At 40.3% G+C, this 19,269-nt stretch overlaps 1 protein-coding gene across 1 annotated transcript in view; it reads right to left on the bottom strand.

The window, feature by feature from the left end:
* The window catches only part of ERBB3 (erb-b2 receptor tyrosine kinase 3), a 708,562-nt gene that overhangs the window by 197,553 nt on the left and 491,740 nt on the right, over window positions 1–19,269 (bottom strand). Inside the window, exons 12-14 of the mRNA XM_044083747.1 lie at window positions 7,831–8,033; window positions 1,454–1,586; window positions 398–488 (exon numbers count right to left, since the gene is read on the bottom strand). Of these exons, the coding sequence (XP_043939682.1) occupies window positions 398–488; window positions 1,454–1,586; window positions 7,831–8,033 (427 nt within the window). The remainder of the gene's footprint in view (window positions 1–397; window positions 489–1,453; window positions 1,587–7,830; window positions 8,034–19,269) is intronic.

The raw sequence follows: 19,269 nt of genomic DNA on the forward strand, positions 1-19,269 counted from the left end.
GGATCACACCAACAGCACTATTAGATAGGGGGCAAGGATACTAGATGCTAGTACAAGGGTCTAGGGAACTACTAAAGGGGCGGTGAATACCACACAACGTGGCTGGGCTAATATATGCCTTCGGGCAGATAGCCCAGTACCAACCTATGAACCTATAAATATACTGCATTGGCAAAATGTAAATTGGGTGGAAGACGTTTATGGAAAGAACAGCTATATACAGCTGGAAAAGGGAATAATTAAAGACTTTCTTTAAGGTATACTATTTCAAATTGGAAACAACCCCCAGCAGTTTAACAAACTGTGTGTACTACAAAGTAATGAAAACACAATGGCACTCTGTGTTACTGTACATAAAAAAAACTATTCGGTAAAAATAAAAAGGTTAGTTTCTTACTGAGCCGTTGCACGTTAACTCCTCTTCCATCTTCTGGCATTCAGAATGACACTGGAAACACTGCTGTTCACTGGCAAACTCACGGAAATCCCTAAAGGAAAAAAAAATTTCACTGACTTGGACTTGAAATAGTTTTTCCCTCTGGACACAGCAAATTACATTTTATGTGGTATGCGGTGAGCACCTGCTAGATTTCCCTTTAAACTAGTCTCTTAGGATTTTAAAGGCAAGCACTTGTCAGCTTACATTCTCTCTCATATACCTTTTGCCATTCACACACAGGTCTCTGACAGCTTTCGGTCTTAATAACATGTACTCTCCAAGCATGCGGCCCTTCACCTTTACCTATTTTGCTATCAAAGTTGCATTTTAGAACACAAACCTGATGTGACTCTGTCGCTAGGTTCTACATCTGATGTGCAGCATATGATGTGTGAGAGGCACCCATCAGATATATGAGCATGACATTTTGGTAAACAACTTCTTACCACAAGTTCCAGACTCATATTAACATCCCTACATGTACATGAGCTTACAAAAGTTCTCAGGAGGAAGACATGGAAGGCGCACGCCCAAGCCAGATGCCAAATTAGAAAGCTCACAACCCAGAGGAACTTGATGGTTTATCAAAATGAAGTTTTGTGACACAAACTTTCTAAAAAGTAGTAGCAATATTAGATCATCAATGACAAGACTTGTAAATCACGAGACTGGTGTCTTACTGTGAAGGGCACTCATGGTAACCCAACATTTAGTGAAGAAGATTTGACAGCAGGATTAATTACTTTAGTTCGGAGATAGCTATGGTTACCCAGCATCATCTCCAAAAATTTGCAGTGATACTTCCACCCTTCCTCATTACATGCTGCTCCTGCCTTTGTCTGCCCATACGCTTGCTGCCCGGCTACAATGCTAACTAAGAGAATATGCTTCTCACATAAGAATAGGAAAACAATGAGTGATGACCATTTAATGAGCAGTTAAAATACTTCTCAAGCTTATGGATATCAAGTTAAAGTTCACTTGTCATATACATAACACTTGTCATATACATACCCATCAAAGAAGTTACAGGAATCTACACAAACTCCATCTCTACTGTAGTTCCTACAAGAAAGGCACTGGTCAGGACCAGGTCCCCAACATCCAGAATCAGAGCAGAGGGCATCACACATCTTATTTTCATTAACTGAAAAGGGAAGAAAAGCATTTTTATTCTGTAAGCAATTTTATCATTTATGCATCTTTTATTCAGATTCAGGCAATCATTTGCTATATTTAAGAATAAAAGCTAGTGTGAAAGACAAACAGACTTGCCCTCCATATCTGCGGCTTCTGTGCATATTTCACATCTCTACCTGAAGATGGCACTGTGTGCTGTCATTTAATAATATAGCTAGTATTCCATTTTCAAAAAAAAAAAAAAAAACACCCAAAATAAACTGTCTCAAAAAGTTCTTTAGAAAGCATAATGCCAAACAGCTCAGGTTTTTAGGGCATAACTATGATTTTTTGAAACAGCAGTTGGATGTGTGATGTTGTATTACCAAAGACTGGCGGATGTGCAACATAAGTTAACCAAACTAAGTACTCAAGCGGTGTATGTACTGAGCAGAAGTTGATTACACTGCAGGATGAGGCAAAAAGAAGAAACGCACACCTGTGCAGGATACTGCAGAAGGTGAGGAAAAATGTAAATGCTTGGACTTTGTGACAATCATGATGATGCCATGGAAATGATCTTCTAAGAGATGACACTGAAGAGGCCTATAGTTTGCTGTTGTTGGTGGCATATAGATTCATAGGTGTGTACTAGGCTAATGGCCCTGGAGCCTTTACAAGCCTAGCCTATAGGATTACCCTGGCATCGTGCCACCCGACCTGTCGAGTAGAGCCACTGGAGTGATCCCCTGGGTGAATTTTCTATTTCCCATCCACTCATCAAGATTTCTCTTGAAAAGGGCCAGTGAGGTTCTCTGTTTGACATGTATGGGAAGTCTATTCCATAGCATGGACAGTCTCTGGGTTATGAACCTGTCCCTCCAGCTTGTTTTGTTGATTGTGGTAATGAGGTTGTGGTCTCTGGAGCATGTGGTGTGGAGGGATTGGGATTTCTTTAGATGGAGCATTTCTAATAGAGCTGGGTCAGACATGGCTTTCTAAGTCAAACAGAGATTGCCTCTAAGTAGGAGATATGGGATAGTGAATAGTTGGGAGTTTTTTGAGTCTGTCCACATAGGACAAGTGTTTAAGGCCTAGGATCCTCTTTGTGAGGTACTTTTGTGGCCTCTCCAGTTGTTGCAGGTGTCTAGTGAGGTACATGCCAAATGGGGCATTGTACTTGATGATTGGCCTAATGGAGGAAGAGTAGAGGGAGACAATGACCTCTTTCTTCCTGGATGAAAAACTCTTAGTAATGAGATGTGCCACATAGAAGGACTTTCTGACCACAGTGGCAATGTGGTGGTCAAAAGACAGGTCGCTGTCAACCTGTGTTCCCAGATCTCTTATAACACCTTCTGTGTTCAGTGGACTACCATCGATGTGGTAATTCATGGGAACCAGATTTTTCCCAAAGGGAAAGGGGATGATGACACATTTTTTGGCATTGAGCTTAAGGCCATGGTTCTGACACCACTCTTTCGTCTCAGTGAGGCCTTTCTGTAGGATGTCAACATCACTTGGGGAGTTAATAAAAGCTCCCAACTTGCAATCGTCTGCGAACTTTGTCAGCCAGAGTCCCTTCATTTTGGCCTGGGCTTCAGAGAAGTAGATACCAAACAGGAGAGGACCCAGGACCGAACCCTGTGGGACTCCACTCGTGACTGGTCTGCAGTCTGACTTGGAGTCAGCTACTTGCACACTGTGGGTTCTATCTGTGAGCCAGTTTGCAACTCACCTAGTAATACAAGGGTTGATGCCTAGCTTAGTGAGTTTTTCTATGATTCCTGAGTGGGGAATGGTATCAAAGGCATTGGCCAGATCAAGATAGGCTGTATGAACCACCTTGCCTTCATCCACAGCTCTGGTGACTGACTCAAAGAAGTCGACCAGACTGAGCAGGCATGATCTACCCTTTACAAAACCAAACTATGTGGGATCCAGAGTTTGGAGATTCCCTATATCCTTGTTTCTTAGGTCCATGATGATGCGTTCCATAGCTTTGCATATCAGACTCATCAGGCTAATGGGGCAATAGTACCCAGGGTCTGTAGTCGCTCCTCCTTTGTGGAGAGGGATGACTGTAGCAGTGTGCCATTCGGTAGGGACTAAGCCTGAGGTAAGGCTGTGATTGAACAGGGCACACAGATGAGGTGCCAGTTCACTCTGTAGTTCATGTAGAACACAGCCAGGGATATTGTCAGGTCCCATAGAAGCTGTATTCTTCGTCTTGGACAGTGCTGTTTTAACCTGTGCAGCAGTAATACTGGGTGCCTGGCAATCTAGTGGTATTGTGATTAGTCCTTTGGTGGGGAGAGAGGGGTAAAGTTTGCACTGAATCTGTCGGCCAGTATATTGGCAATATCTGTTGGCTCGGTATAGGAGGTGCCATTGTGCAGTACCTCAGAGCAAATCTGGGTATTACCATGGAGATTCTTTACAGAGCTAAAAAAGGCCTTGTGGTTGTCTTTGCTATCTGCTGCAATTCCGTTTTCATAGCTAGCTTTAGAGGATTTGATGAGGGATCTCAACTTTTTGTTGATGCTGATAAGGGAGTTTTTCCATTCTTGGGACTTCACCTTATTCTGCATCAGTTTCCTCCTTCTGTTGTAGAGCTTGTTTATGGCAGAGGACCACCAGATTGTCTTCCTTTTTTTGGGGGAGAGCGCTTTGGTTCTATTGGGTATGGCGAGATCCATGCATTTTTGTACGTGTTCGTACAGTGCATTGGTGTATGATTCAGCAGTCATGCAACTATTCTCCAATTGCATAGGTGCCATGAAGTTAGCCATCTCTGTTTTTAGAAGCCCAAAGTTAGCTTTGGAGAAGTTTTTCATGGTGAAATAGTACAATTCCAATGACATATTTATGGTACAAGCCATCACTTCTAGTAATTCTAAAGCATTTTTTTTTCCCAACAGGGATGCATATTTTCTCCTTGGTTCAATCAGCTGTAGACATGAGGCTATGTGAGTGAAGAACTGGTTGCAGTGAAGAAGGATAAAACAAATGTTTGTACAATGCAGAACTAGAAGAAGAATGACAGCAGGAACCTGACTGAGGAAAAAGTGAAGTAACTGTAACATGCTCATTTGGAGAGATTAAATGGGAAGACAGAAGTAATTTTGACTACTTGAAATGACAGTGGGCAATACTGATTCCAGTTAGCCAACTACTCAGCAATGTTGTAAACTGCTGTAAACTGAGGCCTGCATCATGGAGGCAATGTATTTTAATGTCTCTTAGCAATGTTCATAACCTGAACCGCAACTACCTAGGAGTTAATTAACTAATGGTGCTCTACGAAAGCTTACAGATAGTGCATTTCTCAGTTGTCCTAACATCTGATAGTTACTTTGAATCAGACTTGGTGGTATAATTTTGCGTTCAATGACAAAGGTAACTTTTCTGTTGAACAGCTATGACTCTAAGACAGTACAGAGGGTAGGGACTCTAGACTTGGCATTCCAATCACACTACCACGTGTGTCTTTTTTGTATTACAGCTGCTAATTTGTTACATTTTTGAAATAACGTTCCTCAAAGATTGTAAAAAATTAGAGTTTCATGACAAAGAGCATTTAAATGTTTTATTTATTTTTTAATCTCTGACTCCATGCTAATCAAAATGCTGTCTTAAAAGCTATTTATAATTAATGCAGTTGGTATGTTTAACCTAGAATTTCAACAGCTGTATAGAGTTGCTATAGGATTACCTGCAGTATGAATGAGTATGCACCTTTTGATTTTAAATCATACGTACTCGAAATAATTATACACATCAAGAAGAAGGATACCTCAGATAATAAAGATAAAAATGCCCTTGACATCAAAGGAGTTCTCCAGACAAGGAACCATATGTTTTCTGGTAGATAGCAGTCCATTTTACTGAATACATTTAATGTTTCTAAACTTGATGCCATTCAACATGTTTTACTGAATAAATACCACATGACAATGGATTTGTAATTTTAAACTCGTTTTTCAGTTTGATTCAGTATCCATTTAATGGGTTATTTTCATACACTCTGTCATGAAAGAAGTGTTAAATAATCCGTGTCCAGTTATTTGAGATTAATAGGTTAACTGTAGGTAGGAAAAGGCTGTTAACAGTGAGGTCATGAATAAATTAACAGATTTTACCTGTAAGCAGGGTAATGACAGTGCCCCTAAGGAAGGACTTCCTCATCGAGATGGTACTTGGTAGACTCCATACATGATTTATAAGCATGGTAGGAGGTTAAATAGTATGGGTCCATGTTTGGCTACCAAATACCAAAAAACCCGAACCACGAAATCATGAACGTACAACAGCAAACAGGATAATTATCGAACAATTGTAACTTTGAAAAAAAAATGGCCATAGTTTGCTAACAACCAGGAAGTAATGCTATGGATAAGGTAAGTGAAGGGAAACCTTTTAAATTTGCCCTAGTCCCCACTGTAGTGTGATCTCGGAGTTGGTATATATAGTTGGGGGGGGGCTAGCTCCCCACCTTGGTTGGTTGTGTGTGCGATGTTGTGGCCGACTATGGCCATTCGATGTACTTCATCGGAGAATGGCCAAAAAAAGAAATGTGATAGAAGAGAAGTAAAACCTCTTTTAAAGCTGGACTGTCCTCTAATGGCCACAGCACAAGACTACAGCCACGTACCTTATGTACGTCTGACCGCTAAACAGATAGAAGACTGCTGTTTGCCTTTCACTATAACCTAGTGGTATTATTATTTCCTGAGTGATAATCCTTACGATGAAAATGTACTATTATCTTTTGCTTCTTGTTGGATGCCCACACAGGAGCTATCTTAGCTAACTCTCACCACCTCAAATATGCACCACCTAATTTTGTATTCTTGCCAAATGGCCATTACATGCCACAGTGCAAGGTACTCTCCATATATCAACTGACACAAGAAGTAAGGTTTGACCTTGTCAGACAGAGTACTAGAAACATTATCCAATTAAAAGAAGGTATGCAAAGGAAAACTAAATACTTATTCTAGCACAGTATGCTGCCCCAGACACACCACTAAGCAGTTAGTCCTTTTAAAACATGACCCAGCATCTGAAAAAGTATCAAATACTTCATAAAGAGTAAGGCATACTGCACAAGTACAGGCCACAATACTTCTTGCTTCATCTAGGGCACATAAATAAAGTACCTAAAGGAGTACCAAACAATTGTCTAGAAGCAAAGCATGGTATGTGACAGAGCAGAGGGAATACCAGACATATCTGTTGAGCATAATACCAGTACCTAATATGGAATAAAATTATTTTTTTTCCAGAATAAGATACTGTACCTGAAAGAGTGTAACAAACATTATCCAGTTATTATAGCTCATGAAAACATACAAAATGATTCATATAGGAAATGTTATGGTACCTAACACGAGGTATTGTTTCTACAAACTATCTGACAGAGAAATAGAACTTTTACATAAGTCAAGATTCACTAACTCCAGGGCTGTCAGGTAAAACATAACCTCTTGGCACAGTGTTAAGCAGTTAATGTAAACATGGTTAGTTGACAGAATATGGGGTATTCCATTTAATTCTAACTGCAATAGCAGAGAGTTTTAGTTGCTTCAAAAATGTAAAGTATAGCACCTATGGATGTATTAGATATTATATTTCATTCTTTGCAAACTGTGGCATCTGAGGGAAACATCCAGGACAAAATGTGGCAAGTAAAGAAGCAGGGAATACTCTATCCATTAGAAAGAAGCTCCGAAGTAGCATCAAGTACAATATCTAATATGCATATCATTGTCCTTTGCATTTATCTCCATCTGACGCTAATGATAACTATGTAATTCAGACACATGGTATTTTACTCTACAGCAGAACTTGGCCCATTATTTGGTAGTATGCCCCTTGTCGTTACCCATGTAATGACACATTCAGTGAGGCTTGCCAGGTGGCTCTGTGGTTGCTTGCTATCTCCAGGGTTGCAAGCTCAGAACAGAAACTTGGATTTTTTTTCTCAATTTTCTCTCTTTGGCTATGGTCTTGACCTGTTCTTATTAAAAGTAGATTGAAATCCCACCCACATAAAATAATACCTACCTTAAGTGTTATGAACTATGACTACCAAAAGGGCAGTGTTATGCACTTGAAGTTTTATATCCTTCCAGTAGAATCAGTTACTTCATCCTCATTTATCAAGTGACAGTAAGACAATATGCCTGCCTTGGAGAATCAATGATGACTTTATGGTACACATGAAAAAAAAGTAACAAACAGGTGGAAAAAGGAAAGTAACAGCTTACTGCAGTTTTCTGGGCGACTGTTCAGCTTGATGTCTGTCGTCTGTTCCTTCCCACGAAAAAGCTGTGGCCACTTGATGGTGTGGTAATAGCAAAGTTTTGTGTTGTCTGAGATGTAAACATTCCCATCACTGATCTCCTTCAGGGATTTCAGACCCAGAGAAGTGACATTAGAATTCTTTATGATGAGCAGAGAAAATCCACGGCTGTAGGACAAAAATTAGTATGTAAGTATTTCACTGCACATTAAAGCACGCCATGTGCTGCCATAAAATGATCATGTACTATTTTGTAGTTAATGCAATTTCCTGTTCAAAGATCACCTGAACCCTATGTCAGTCACCTTCAAATGGTCATTCTAACGTCGATTGGACATACCCTAACCATGTGCTTTGGTTTGGTTTACTTCACTTGGCAGGATCTAATGTAGCTTAAAGCCTTCACAACAAATGAAGATTTCCCATCAGCATAAAAATTACAAAAATCCTTACTCCCATCTGTGATACACTGGACTCTCCATCACTAGCCCTTCAGTTCAGTCCTTTTCGACTATCATTCTGATAATTACAAGAGACCACAGTAATGCCAGACTCCATGTACCCACATCTTACTATGATAAGAGTGATCCCTACATCATGTACTTTCCACGCTTCCTGCAGAGCCTTCAATGACCACAGTTTGGGACTACATTACTTATTTTTTAGTATATATAGCTCTTCATTCACTTACATGTTTACTGCTCAAATGGTTTCTCAATGGATTCTTTGCAACTCTATAGAAACCCACCCATGTAGGCATACCTAGATACAGGCCGACAGACAGAGACACACACACACACACACACACACACACACACACACACACACACACGTGCACCTGAATGTCTGTGTGTGTAAGCACACACACACACACTCGCTCTCACAATTTGAAATTACAGTCATGGGGCATAACACAGTACTCTTCTCCTATCATTTCAAACAACAACCTATGCAGAAGTAGGGAAAAATTGTGAATGGGGTGTCTGTTTCACAGAAGTCAGCACATTATTTTAGTTATCTATGAACTTACTACTTGCACCAGCAGTGGTTAAGTAGGGTGTACAGTTGCAGTAGGCATATATTACTTATTTTTTTATTTTATGCATTTTACATTTGTTTACCAGGAAAGTCCAACTGGACACAGGTCCTTTTTCAATGGATGCCCGGGGAGAAAAGCTCCACATTTGCTTAATAATCATACAACAATGTACAATAATAAATGGCATAATACAAAATAGTGCAGAGGAATAGCAATTAATACAAAGGAAAGTGAAAAATACCAAGTAGTACAAAATAATATAACAGAAAACAATGCTGTACAAAGAGAGTGAAAGACTACATTTACATGAAGAGGTTGTAGTATATATGCAGCCAACATATGTGCATATTAATCCATCTTATCTTGGCATCTCTATGCAGGAGTGAGTGCGTAGTTATATAAATGTAATGGTACCACCCCACAATGAGGACTCACATGTCCCAAGCTCAGTTACTGGCCTGAGCAATACTGGAGCCAGCCAGGGAGTGATGGAAAGGAGCAGTAACTGTTGGTAAAGCTGGAATCAGAAGTTCACCCTCTCCAGCTGGTTCCTATAGCACCTAGGCTGCTTCACCTCCTAACCTGCCATTACAAACGCATGGTAAGTCATCCCTAACCCTGCTCTTGCCCCTAACCCAAACACTCCATCTAATTTTACAAAAAAAACTTTCTGTAACATTATCATTGCATAAGACTCTTACATACTCATCATACACACAGCAACATACATGCACGATATTAAATACATCCCCTTCCTTAGCCCTTACTCTAACCCTAAACCAAAAACACCAAAAAACACAGATTACACTAAGTTGACCTCGTTCCCTAGCACTGATTCTAACCCTAAAGTGCAAACACTCACACAAACACTCCCAGTTCCTAATGCCAAACATTTTAAAATATCCAAAAATGTTGGCATTAGACCCAAAAAACTTACCTTCCACAATCAAACAAACTCATTCCAACATGAATACTACTGAAACAAAACTCAGATCACTGAACACTAATCTGACAATTTTAAACAGACAAATTTACCTTTTGACAATACATTTTTCAATGGAACATCAGGGATTCCTGTACATAAATATATACATAGTTTACCTACTACTGGTCAAGTGTAGGTAAAAATAGACCTCTGTACTGTTGACACACTTTGGTCGATAATGCAGATAGTCAACAACTGTACAATACTGACAGCCCCCGGGGTTGTAAATATGACCTTTCTCCAGGGACCGTCTGATCTCAGAGAGAGAATATTTAATTGCAGGAGGTGCTGGGGCATGCACAGGGCTTTTTTAACTACGCACTTTCTAAGGAGTAAACCTTTGTGCTTGTGCAGAAGCATTTCAACCTGTGTGTTTCACCATTAGTTTGCAAACTTTAGCCACTTCAAAGTAAACACTAATTTGATGAATGTCATTAGATCCTTACACACACACACACACATTTTATATATATATATATATATATATATATATATATATATATATATGGATTCACTTCAGAAGCTCGAAATACTGAAATCTCGAATTTCAGTATCTCGAGCCCAAGAAACGGAATCCACAAAACAACGAAAACTAAAAACCGTGAAATTCAAAACATATATATGGATTCACTTCAGAAGCTCGAAATACTAAAATCTCGAATTTCAGTATCTCGAGCCCAAGAAACGGAATCCACAAAACAACGAAAACTAAAAACCGTGAAATTCAAAACCTTGAATACCGGAAGTTTTGAATTTCACGGTTTTACTGCACACACACACACACACACACACACACACACACGCATTTTATATATATATATATATATATATATATATATATATATATATATATACACATATATGGATTCACTTCAGAAGCTCGAAATACTGAAATCTGTAATTTCAGTATCTCGAGCCCAAGAAACGGAATCCACAAAACAACGAAAACTAAAAACCGTGAAATTCAAAACCTCGAATACCAGAAGTTTTGAATTTCATGGTTTTACTGCACACACACACACACACACACACACACACACACACACACACACACACACACACACACACACACACACACACACACACACACACACACACACACACACACACCATCCACCACACAAACACACACAATCACTCTACTACAAGCTGTGCCCCCCCACACACCCCCCTACTTAAATATTCTGACTCTGAGGTCGCACTACATACAAACACACAAAAAATACCACCACACAAGCGGCTTTCTCTTTGCACACACACACATCACAGCAACAAAACACACTGACACACACCACAGCCCCTACCCAAACCCCTTAACACACAGACACACACACACACACACACACACACACACACACACACACACACACACACACACACACACACACTATATTTTTAATTGTTATACTGTATTAACCCCTCTGCATCATTCTATATATTCTGTGCATATATAAATAAATACTGAGCCAAATTTAAAAATAAACCTCCATTGGCAGTACCCAAATATAAGCAGACTCTACAATAAAAAAAACCTTACTGCACCCAAAAATAAATTTAACTCTCAAAATGTGAAAAATGCTCTTGTTAAACTAATCAAGGAACTCTGGATGCTGATGAAATCAACCAAAGCCAGATACGAGGTAGAAATAGCCATCCAGGTGAAGGATAACCACAAGGCCTTCTTTAATTATGTTAAAAATCTCAGAAACAGTACCCAGCATGATGCAGCATCAATGGTGAATGACATCATATATGTGGCCTCGGAGGACATAGTCAATCTACTAGCTGAAAAATTTAGAACAAATTTCACAACCCTCTCCCCTACAATATTCTCACATTGCATACGAACACACACTCCCTAAATCTCCCAAGAACAAGTGTTTCCTGAAACATGACTTGTCTGATCCCCTACAGAAGCTATTCAATATCTGCTTCAAAATATGCTTCATTCTGGACGAATGAAGGACAGCAGCAGTCATTCCCTTGCAAGGATGGGGCTTCAATGGACCTGTGTAATCACAGACCCATAAGCCTGACCAGTCTCATCTATAAAGTTATGGAAAGGATCACAATGGAATTAAATGGTACAGATATAGGTAAATTTCAGACACTTGACCCAACCCAGTTCGGCTTCACCAAGGGCAGGTCCTTACTACTTAACCTGGCTAACTTCTTCAAAAAGTTATTGAAGCAATGATCAAGGCCAAAACAGTGAACACAACATAGCTAGATCTTGCAAAAGTGTTCAACACCATCCCACACTTAAGTATCACTGATAAACTCTTCCAGCTAAATGGCAATGCCTATGTAACTCATTGGACAGCAAATCTGAACACAAATCTAAACACCCACTCAAATAATCTCAATCTGTTTAGCAAAATTAATAGAACATGTTGGAGGGATAGGTATGTACCACAATGAGTACCACTTCTGTGTAATCATCTTCTACCCAAAAAAGCAATGTACTTCTCTTACTGTGTTGAAATTAAATTTGGATGAATGGATAGATATCTGCAAATTCACCCTTGGTTTATCACTCCCCATTTCACGTGGATAAGGGAAACCTATAAATGTCCAAACATATCCTTGTTTGGCTTTTCTCTGGGTTATACATATACAAAATATAAGAACTAAAAATTACAATGGGAATATAAGGCTAGGTTTCTTAAAAAAAATCTGCACAGATCACGATCCTAGTAAATACCTATAAATATATGAACCTATGAGATAACCGTTATTTTATACTTTGTTATAGTCCCTAAAAAATCCCCTGATGAGGGCTGCCATACTGATTTTATTAGCTTTGTTTTCTTCCAACAGGTACTTTCAACTCCATAACATGACACAACCCAGACACTATAACTTTAGCTGGTTTGTCCTTATATTTACTTTAGGAACAATGCTGTGAATCACTTAGTTCTTAAGACAGTCCCCAGAAACAGTGACACTTTTTTTTCACTGACTCACTATGATTTGTGTTAATTTTAAGTTGCTAAAGTGCCTTTCTTTGTATGTTTAAAGATTCTTCTAGGTGAAGTAGCTAAATTACAGTTTTGTAATGCCTTCTGAGAGTAACTTTCAACTTCTCTTACAGTAATTTGCAGTGTATTACCTTTCTTTCTCCTGGTTGGCCTGCTCAGTGATCTATAAATAGCAATTCACACTTAACAACTTTGATCTGGTAAAGTTTCAGATTTCACACAATTTCTTTATGAGCCATTTCACTGAGTCCCAGTTCAGTGATATCTTCAGATTCTTCTAACACTGGTCAGAAGTGCACAACAAACATTGCTCTAGATGAATGCAATGCATGAGGCACTGGGATACACATATTCTTGTTTCACTTTTGTTACTATTTTTCTCCTAGACAAATACTAACAACAAACCTGGGAAACTGACGAGCCAGTTTGTTTTTGCTTTATATACCATTGGCATGGCAAACAGAATACATTACCAGCCCACTGACTGTTACTGTGACATCACTGATAGCCAAAAGATCTCAAGTTGCTTCAATGAGAATGGTCTCCTATGAAGTTACAAGCAGTAAGATCACACTACTAATAAGATATCAAAGAAATCTGGTTGACCACATTTGCAGATGGCTGTAAATTTGGGAATCATCATCAATTCCTCTAGGGGCTCCCAAATTCTACAAAATGGACTAACACACAAACAAATGGTTCCAAGAATAAATACCAAGAAGTATAACATTGTATCCTTTGGTAAACAAGAACACACCTTCTACCACATTAATGGCACCACCTCAAAACAGACAAAGTTACCACAGACCCGGGCACATTCATTGACACTGAGCTTTCCTTTGACCACAAAGTAGCCACAGGTGTAAGAAAGGCCCTCTGATTGGTCTGGCTGATTGTTAAGGGTATTTCCTCCAAGTCCAAGGATGTTATCATTACTTTCTATTCCCCCATTATTAGGCCCATACTTGAATACAATCCACTCTTTGGCATGTACTTTTCCAGACATATAACTTAACTTGAATGACTCCAATACTTCCCAACTAAAAAAAATCAAGGGACAAAGTTCCATTTCTTATGCAGAACATCTTAAAGCTCTAGTTCTCCTTTCAGTCTTATACAGACTCCTTGGGGTTGCCTCTGCCTGACCTGCATGGCCTCAAACAACCCTGTCCAGGGTGAACTCCTTCATATTCACAAAACTAGCAACACCATGAACACCTTCACTAAAGCTCTCAGCCTTTACCATAACATAAACTGAACCTGCTGGCACAATAGATATCTCATGCAAAGAACTGCTTTCCTGTGGAACAGACTCCATTTTCATATCAAGCAAAGTAGTTTCCTCGCCCTCATCAAATGCAACCAGGATGAACGAATGGGTAATCATAAATTCTCCCGAGGGCCTCCTACAAACACTCATACAAGGGTAGAAAGTTGTGGGCCACGGTACAAATGATCTTCCACATCAATAGCCTAGTAACATCTTATGAACCTATACAACTATAACATAGGGAGAAAAGCACAGTCAAGCTGACTTAGTTTCCAGGAAAATCACTACATGTTAGTCTCTGCTTCCCACCAAATACTGTAAGGAGATAAGGAAAAGAAGAAAAAGAGAAACAAAAAGATCACCGGGCTAATTTTAGGCATTGAAGACATCATGTGCCCACTGCTTCTGGAATCGCTGTCTTTTGTACCCATTACTCTCCATCCTGCACCTGTGTCACTTTCCTACATTCCTAACTCCATCAATAACCATCTCCTTTATTTCTCCTAACTTCACCAGTGAGTCAAGATGACTGAGTGAACAGTGGTCCTCAGTGAAAATAATATACAGTAAAAACCTGAAAAATCAGTGTCAGTGGGAGAGAAGAGGGCATTAAGAACAGAAACAGCACTTTGGTAACTGGAGTTGTGTCTTCATCTGTATCTTCTCCAAAAATGCCTAGCCACCAGTGAACAATGCAGGGTACCCCCTGACAGGAAATACAGGCAGTATTGAACAAGATCCTATTAATTCACTTCAAAACAAAGCAGGGATATTAAAATGTTAAACAATGTGATCCATGCATACCTCATTTGTCACTGTTGTCACTGTAAGCTTATTCTCATACGGCACAAACCAAACTACCACGGTCACTCCCATGAATGTTGCTAATTCTTAAACAATGTGACTAGATGCTGATCAGAGCTATTTTTTAATATAAAATGGATACTTCCTGCCATGGCCTCAAGTGGAGGTGTCTCTATGGGCATACAAAAATGCCCAGACAATTGTTAAAAATTTAATAAAAATGTTTAAAAAAATGCCCAGAGAAAGCCCTCTTAGTTTTAACTCTGGCCACTTAACTCAAAAAGTAGAGTAGTTGCATTTGCTCAAAAATAAATAAATACATTAATAAATTAATTAAATGAAATAAAAAAAATTACTTCTAAGTTGGTCAGCTTCATGGTATAGGGAGCTAGAGGCCTGACTATGACCAGTTACCTTGGAGTGATTAATGGTCTCAGCACCGAATAAACTAAATAGAGGTGGAAGAGGAATATAGATGTTGTGCCCATTTTCCTCTCCTAGGGTGGGGGGAGGGGAGGACTGCCCAGAGATGCATGCTCCATGCAATTTCCGTGCTGGAGATCACAGAACCTATGAAGATATTTACTCCAAGAGGTCAGTGTCATCTACAGACTTGCATCACATGTAGAAGCAAGTGACACCCCCCACAAAAAGCCCACTATACAGTCAACCCTAAGAGTGTTAAATGGGTATGTGTATAGAGTAACAGACGGTAAAAACAAAAAACAGTGACTCCCATCATAGACATTGGTACCACTTCCAGTGCTCAACTCTCACCCTGAGGGTAATGAATAGACTTTAGAGTTCATGACCCAGAAGGAACAACTGGGTTAATTCAACAACCTGGGTAAGGCTTGTTTGTCAGGTGTAGGTACTAGGACAAAAAAGAAATCTTCCAACACCCCAAATATATGGAAAATGTTCTTAATTTAATGACTGCATTGTGTTTATGTCTGTACAGGACGATCTTTCATGGCAATTCTGCCTTCCTGTCATGGTACCACAAGCCTCCATCTTAAAAGTTCAATAAGCTGCATGCTAAACACAGTTACAGACTTGAGAAGAGAGCTTATATGCGGTATTCAAAGTACTACTCACTTCCATCTCTTTATCTAATGCCAGGTCCTATAACATGGAAGTAGCCTCCCTGCTACTTTAATACATGACAGCATGTAACAATAAGATGACAGTTCTAGTAACCCCCCCCCCCAGAATGAAATGAGTATGCTCTCAAAAGCCTCAAGCACTTTGACCTCCTTCTTCTGAAAATACTCAGAACAATCGAAGAAAAAAATATCCAGCTTCATATTTGACCAAATCAGTGTGTGCAACAAAGCAGTGGAAAGGAACTTGAAGCAATGATTGTGACTGTCAGACAATTAATACACTCTAAGGACATAAAACCACTGGCTAAGATCTGTACCTCACAGGTCCGGGGTTTGGGGTTCAGTCTTTATTTCTGGCAATTTTTCATGTTCTTTCCTATCCATGCAGAATTTCTCTGGTACTGTAGCATTCACTTATCTCCCATTAAAAAACATGCTGGTTGACTGGATACAGTAAACTGTCCATATTCATTGTATTTAGCCCTGGCCTAGTGGCCCAGGTCATACATAAAAAGGTTAAAAAACCCCAAAACAGTTCACTAACTGATGTGACATAACAGGGACAATGTCATGCTCAATAAAGGCAATCTTGCTCAAAATAACAAAATACCCGCGCACAGGAGGTAACAGGGACTGCAGAAAGTGGTGAAGAAGGAAGGGAACTGATCACTTCATTAAACACGTTCTGCTTTCTAGACGATTCTACTTTACCTTAGTCAAAGTGGGTATTACACCCATGAACACCTGAAAATTACATTCTTCAGGAGGCAATCTGCACTTTCATTACCTCTGAAATCCCCTTTTTCTTCATTCCTAACATCATTACTTACTCCTAAATCATCTAAACCCCAGCTTTGGGGGAAGACAAAGATCACTTCCTATTTTCACTACTTTTTTTTGAAGAAGAAGAAACTACAAGTGTGGAATATTCTTTAAAACATTCCAACAAATTACAGAAAATCTTCACAGGAAGCAGCCCCATTTAATTTAGAACAGCAGTCAAAATACATCTGACAACTGCAGTTTTTGACAGCTTGAGGGAAGGTCACATGTGTCTGAATGTTATCAGAAGCAACCAGAAAGGCATGATCTATGTGTACGTAAAATACCTTCCTTGATGTTATTAGAAACATCGGTAGATACATATTTTTTACTTTCAGCTTGATTTTTCTCAGAGCAAAGTGCTTTAGTACTCACAAAAAAACAGTAACCCATCTCAAACTAGCTCACAGACAACTGTAAGTTAACTGCAAGAAAGTACACTTGTGTACACTTACCATAAATGTAGATGTTCACGTGTATTCACTGTTGCACTCATCATATTTGAGTTATCCCTCCCAGGGTAACACTTGGCCGGCTCGAATACCAGAGGCTTAGTATTTCTGCGTTGGTTGCTGTCACTTGAGGACTGACGTCAGGTCATCAGTAGTATAAAGTAAGGCAGCCGATGACATTACATCAGTTTCTCTTGCCCTAACTGTCAAGAGCCCCCAAGTAGGAGCCAGGTTCTGGTGGAAGAACCCTACCAGTAGAAAGTAAGTATCAAAATGTCCCTTGTAAAGAAAGAGAGAAAGAAGAGGGAGATGGAGGGAGGGAAACCAGGACTGCAACAGTAAATACACTCAAACATCTACATTTATGGTAAGTGTACACAACTGTACTATGTTCTTCATGTTTCACTGTTGCTGTCATCACATCTGGGTTGATTCCCAAAGCTGAGGAAAAAGGGTGGAGGCAGTCAAAGAGACTAGGGGCTGGCTAGGATGCCCTGCAAGACTGCAGTGGCAAACCCTGCCCTGGATTTGGAGAAGATAGGCAGGTGGTAATGTTTGGTGAAAGTGTGAACAGATGTCCAGTGGCAACCTCCAGGATGTCCATGGTGGGAACTCCTCTGAGGAAAGCTGCAGAGGTGGAGGCTGCTCTGGTAGAGTGAGTCCTGACCCCCTTAGGGAGAGGCTTTCCATGTTGCTTGTAACAGAAATGGATGCAGCGTGCTATCCATTTGGAAATTGTTTGTTTGGAGATGGCCTTGCCCTCTGCCCCTGCAGCAAAACTAACCAGTAATTGATCAGACTTTCTGAATGATTTAATCCTGTCTAGATAGAATCTGAGCTGTGTGCATATCTAGGGAGTGCAGGATCCTTTCCCCCTTGTTCTGTGGGTTAGGGAAAAAGGTGGGCAAATGAATGGATTGGTTGAAAGCCACACTGGACACCACTTTGTGCATGAAGGATGGGCTAGTCCTGAGGGAAACCCTGTCAGCACGGAAGATGATGAAGGGCTCCACAGGCATGACTGCTTGTAGCTCAGAGACCATTCTGGCTGCAGTGATATCCAGAAGAAAAGCTGTCTTCCAAGAGAAAAATTTTAACTCTGCTGAAGATGCTGGTTCGAATGGGGGCAGGGTGAGCTTTTCCAACACGAAGTTAAGGTCCCAAGCTGGAGTAGGTGTTCTTCTGGGTGGCCTCAAGTTGCTAGCCCCTCTTAGGAATTTTTGATCAGAGGGTGTGAGAAAAGGGGCTGCTCACAGGGGAAATGATCAGAGACAGCAGAGGCATGAATTTTAATAGAGGAAAAAGAGAGACCACTGTGTAGCAGGTCAGCTAAGTAATCCAGGATGAGAGGGAGGGAGGGCTGTGCCATATCGGCTCCCTTAGCCTGAATCCAGGTGCAGAACTTTTCCATTTGTCAGCATAAGACCTTCTAGTGCTAGGGCGTCTGGCCTTGCATATAACATCTAGAACCTGTTTACTGAGGCTGACAGATTGATCAGTGGTTAGGGAATAAGCCAAGCTGCCAAATTGTGGGTCTGCAATTGGGGATGCATGAATTCTCCTTCCCTCTGGGTCAGGAGGGTTGGGGTCTGAGTGAGATGCCATGGTGGCAGTGGGGACAGGCTATGCAGCAGTGGGTAGCAGTGCTGGCGAGGCCGGTCTGGAGCAATAAGAATTGTCCTTGTTTTTTCCTCCCTTATTTTGAGCAGCACCCTGGGGATGAGAGGTAGTGGAGGAAAGGCACAGACCGATAGATTGACCCAGGGGAAGGACAGGGCATCCACTTCCAAACCAGGCAGTGATGCTCCCTGGTGCAGAACTTGCTGAGCTGATGGTTGGTGTGGGAGGCAAAGAGGTTGACCTTCGGGGTGCCCCATTTCTGAGTTATTAGGGTGAAGGCTCTTTTGTCTAGCTGCCACTCATGTGGGTCCAGAAGATTTCTCTT

The sequence above is a fragment of the Protopterus annectens genome, chromosome 9.part0 (assembly GCF_019279795.1).
Source record: "Protopterus annectens isolate FY-2018-M chromosome 9.part0, PAN1.0, whole genome shotgun sequence".
NCBI classification, from domain to species: Eukaryota; Metazoa; Chordata; order Ceratodontiformes; family Protopteridae; genus Protopterus; species Protopterus annectens.